Source organism: Mucor mucedo (assembly GCF_025094135.1).
Source record: "Mucor mucedo strain NRRL 3635 chromosome Unknown EV154scaffold_351, whole genome shotgun sequence".
Taxonomy (NCBI): Eukaryota; Fungi; Mucoromycota; class Mucoromycetes; order Mucorales; family Mucoraceae; genus Mucor; species Mucor mucedo.
The window spans coordinates 11,118-15,611 of record NW_026252635.1 but is presented as its reverse complement, the minus strand read 5'-3'; the positions used below and the strand labels follow the sequence as shown (position 1 = coordinate 15,611).

Genomic DNA, 4,494 nt, shown 5'->3' with positions numbered 1-4,494 from the left:
TTGGGTATAAACCCAAAATATCTGATAACGAAAAAACGTCGGCAAAAACAAACAAGTGCAATAAAACGAAAGATCCCCTTCATTAAGCTTTACTGCATCATGATTAAATACTCTTAATTTGATGAGTTTCAAAAAATACATTCTTATTAATTGCTTAGGTTTTAATATTAAACTCAAAATTTGAAATAGATCATCGAAATCAGACATACTAATCAATCATAATCTGAAAATGATGTTAACAAGAAAATGGTTTTGGAAGTAGTAAGCTTTCGTCAGTTAGGTACGTTTGGGTCATGGAAGGAGCAGGATCAAGACACAGAAAATACTTCGCAACACGAGAGGCGCAATTGGTTCATATTGAATATATTTATTTACTAAAAGAGGGAAGGGGTAAAGACTAAGATCTAGAATAACGTTTTCTAATTAATAACCAGCATCTATTTATAAAATTTCTTATACATGCGAAAAACAGAGATGGGTTTCAATTATAGATTAACAAAGGATTTTACGGTACAGATATCAGGAGTAGATTATTGGCAAGGATGAGTAATTGAGAGGTGACGAGTAGTAACAGGCTGGATTTAGTTGACATTGAATAATATGATGTTTCGGGGAATCTTTATGGTTTGACACGGGGGAGAGAACTGGATTAGGAAAAAAAGTAATAGATAATCGGAAAAAGGTTTACTAAGGTTAAGTAAGACAGGAAGCGGGAGTAATATTTATAGACAGATTAAGGATATGTTCTAGAAGGTTTTCGGAGGCGGTCACGATACAATAATATGATTTTTCGTACAAGGTTTTACAAGGAGTTAGGTAGCAGACAAGAGATACTGATATTAATTTTTAGGAAAAGATTTTACATAGGATTTGAGATCATGGTCAAGTTATGCAGACAATAAAGAGGGCGAGTAAGTTATGACAGTTTAATTAAAACGACAACTAATTCTCCCTAGAAATTCTGGTCTGAAGTGTCATACTGTGATCTGAAAAGGAGGTTTCTGATTACTAAAAGCTAAAAATAATCTGGAAAACCAAAGTGATAAAAATCAAGTTTAACCTATTAGGACGGTCTTATTGTCTCTATATTTCACTATGGTGACTTCTATAATGCTACCTAGTTCCTATTCTAGTCTAGCAAAAAAAAGACATCGATTCATTAAAGTGATTGTATGCTATTTTTTAACGACCAATGCGAAACCCTTTAGTTCAGTTAGATTCCCTTACGCATTGATTATTTATTGCATTACCGGATGTACCTTATTTTTGTCTCCGTAACCAACTTAATTTTTAGATTTCTGACACAATGGCTTTTTATATCTTTGTATTGTGTTTACATTCGGGACTCGACTCGGTTATTTTACATCTTTAAACCAGTTGTTCATGCAATTACTGTTGGGGTGTTTGTCAAACCGAAATTGCAACAGGTAATCAAATTTTATGAGTAAGCAGTTCGGAGATGAAAGTGTTTCCCAAGATATCTCTTTGAAATGAAAACCATTTAATTGCAAAAAAAAAAGTATTCTCATAACATGTTTTTGACTAATGAAAAAACAGGAACAGAAGCTTCGTCATTTGCGATTTTGGCGAAGGCGCAATCTCTTTCACTCGTTACGACATCAGAAAGGGAAATCTTTGAATGTTGAGATGTACAGTAAAAAAATGGAATTGAAGCAATGATCATATTTTAAATTGTTGTTGAATAATTTGAATCCTCCAAACTAAGTGGAACCTTCTTTCTTCTATTATTTAGACAGACTGGAGTGGAGATTAAAAAGTACACATTTTTTTAGAAATAGCCTAACACGTCATCATTTTACGGGGCGCAGCAGTTTTTTTTTTATTTTAAAAATGGACCCTATTTTTTTTTTATTTTCTTCTTCTTTTTTCTTAAACAAGTCTTAAAAAAATGTACGAGAACGTTTTTATCGAACAGTAAGTATATAAATAATTAGTTTGCACGTACTTCATATACACGATGCTAATGTTGAGATTGCATAGATTATTGCGTGAAATTACACACCTCGCCCACTTGTTTTTCTTTTTAGCCTGCTTTAGTGCCAGCTTCGTTTTTCTTTTCCTTTTGGGAAAATGTGCTTGCTTCTTTGGTTTGGGCTGGGCTTCTGTCAGTGGTGTCAAACCATCGGTTAATAGAAAAGCAGATGTAATTGGGGAGCTTTTCGTTCTGCGAAATGGCAGAATTACACCCGTCGCCTTGGCGAAAAATGACTCCTTGCTGTCCACTTTCTCTCCCGTGGCTCCCTCTTCTCCTGTGGAAGCCTCTTCTTCTGTAGTTCCGTCCTCCGCTGTTCTTGCTTCTCCTTGTGCTGCTCCCTCTCCTTCTGATGTTGCCTTTTCGTCTGTGTTTGTCTCCCCTTTTGGTTTGCCCTCTGTGACCTCTGAGGGTACTCAGCAGTCTTTCTCTCTTCGTTCGGTGCCTGTCTCGTCTTATGCAAAGGACAGACAGTGCTACTCTATTGACTGTGCGTGTGTTGCGGGCTTGCCCTGCGTTAGTGGTGGTAGGTTGCCTACCTTCCCGCCACCAATGAAAAAACTTTCTTCTGCGGTCTCCTTTGGTCTTGGCTGTGAAGCCATCACGCAAGCTTTGCTTGTGAATGGTATTGCTCCTGCTGCTGATTTTGTTGCAAATGGTGATCCTTCTTCGGCTTCTTCTTTGGCCATAGGTCAAGTCTTTTCCTCCCTCGGTGTTGCTGGGGCTATGTCAGGTACGTCAGGTGATGTCGTATCCGATATGGATATCGATGACGTGGCTGTCCCTGTTTCTGGGGAGTCTGACGATTTGGGTGTGTGTGTGGTTTCTTCCACGGTTACTTTGGACCCTTCTGTCGCCTTGGCCCCTGCCAAAAAAGAGGTATGTGGTGTTTCTTTGCCTCCTTGTGGTCTGGACTTGCTTTCTGCTGCTGCTTCCGCCGTTGTTGCCGAAGATGGTTTGGTTGATGGTGTTTCCTTGCCTCCTTGCGGTCTGGACTTGTTTTCTGCTGCTGTGTCTGCTGTTGTTGCGGAGGAAGGTTTGGTTGGCGGTGATTGTTCTGCCATTGAGAATTCTGGTGTGGTTCCGGCTCCCGTGGTTCCTGTTGCTGCTTTGCCCCGTCCGGTGGCTACCCCTCGTCGTCTTCGTTCCGGCTGTCGTGTAGCAGAGTCGTCTGCTGTTGGTGCTGCTCCTATCGCACGTACTGTTGCGGATGTTCCTCTTTGCCCTCCTGCTTTTTCCTCTTCTCTTTGTGAGAAACAACAGAGTCGAGGTAAGCGACCAAATGACGCTCCTCCTCCTCCAGCAACCGTTCGCGCTTGCTATGTCCCTCCTTTGTCTGTTGCTTCTGCAGCTTCCTTTGGTTCCGTTTCTGCTTTTCCGGTTGTTGCTTCGGTCCCTTCTTTGTCGTCTTTGGGTTCTGTTGCTGCTGGCTCTTCTGTTTCTGTTGCTGCTGTCTCTTCTGCTTCCTGTTTCTGCCGTCTCGTCTGTTTCTTCTGTCCCTATCGTTGAGGGATCCTCCATCACTGTCTCTCCCGTACGCCCCATGGCAAAGCCTCGCGTAGCTCATTACGAGAAGGCTAGGGAGAGATTAGTGTTGAAGGCCCTCTTCGATAGGGCAGAAAAAGAAGGTATGTAGTTTAGTTTGAGATCTTGTTTTAGAATATATCACTCACTTAACCTTATTGTTTTATAGAAGAAGAGGAAGAAAAAAAAGAGAAGGAGAAAGAAAAAAATCGTTCTTCTTTGTTACGACGAAAATAAAGAATTTTTAAGGATCATTTGTTCAAGAGTAACTGTCAAGAAAGATTTTTGTTTATGAATGCGTAAACTTTGAGTGTGTAAAAAATATGATTGCGTCTAGTTTGGGGAATTGATAGGTGATGACTGGAAAGATTATACTGGTCTGTTATATTTTCCTACATAGTACCCTTTAAAAAATAAATCCGGCAAGATAATTGTATGGTCATATAGATAAAGTAGAGCCCCTTCTCCCAGGTCATACCTGGACTTTTTTGTAAAATACTACAAGCATCTGTTTAGTCATTCTCATAAACGTAACTACTCTAATAACTCAATAGGCATGAATAGGCCAAAAAAATATGTATGTCCGAGTTCACCTATATTGATTTTATGTTTGTTTGAAATTATGGCTATACGAAAACAAAATGGTAACAATTGGGTTTCATTTTAACTCGAGCCATATTGTTAACAGTTTTAAAATAGAGCCTTACGGTTAGAAATGAGAAGCTTTCATTCTCGCCCATGTCATAGATCATTTCGAAAAATGAATGCTTGTCCGAAAAAAAGGAAAAAAAAAGGTGTACTTGTGTATATTCTTTTTTATTTTGTGGCATAAGGCGTACTGTCATGCTGTAAACTGGACATGAATTAAATATCTTTGTTTAAAATGTTTGGTCAATAAGAAATTTTTCAATTTGAAAGTTAATTCAATTTCGTATGGCACTGAGGTACGCTTTAGTGTTTGCTTAATCTCGAACGTT

General features: G+C 39.0%; 1 protein-coding gene across 1 annotated transcript; it reads left to right on the top strand.

Annotated features, from left to right (window-relative positions):
• Positions 1-1,904: 1,904 nt before the first annotated feature.
• EV154DRAFT_586595 (uncharacterized protein) lies at positions 1,905-3,509 on the top strand. The gene is made up of 2 exons (XM_051606787.1): positions 1,905-1,935; positions 2,002-3,509. Exons 1-2 carry the CDS (start codon positions 1,910-1,912, stop codon positions 3,500-3,502), a joined length of 1,527 nt encoding a protein of 508 aa, XP_051449910.1. The 5' UTR covers positions 1,905-1,909; the 3' UTR covers positions 3,503-3,509.
• The last annotated feature ends 985 nt before the right edge of the window (positions 3,510-4,494 follow it).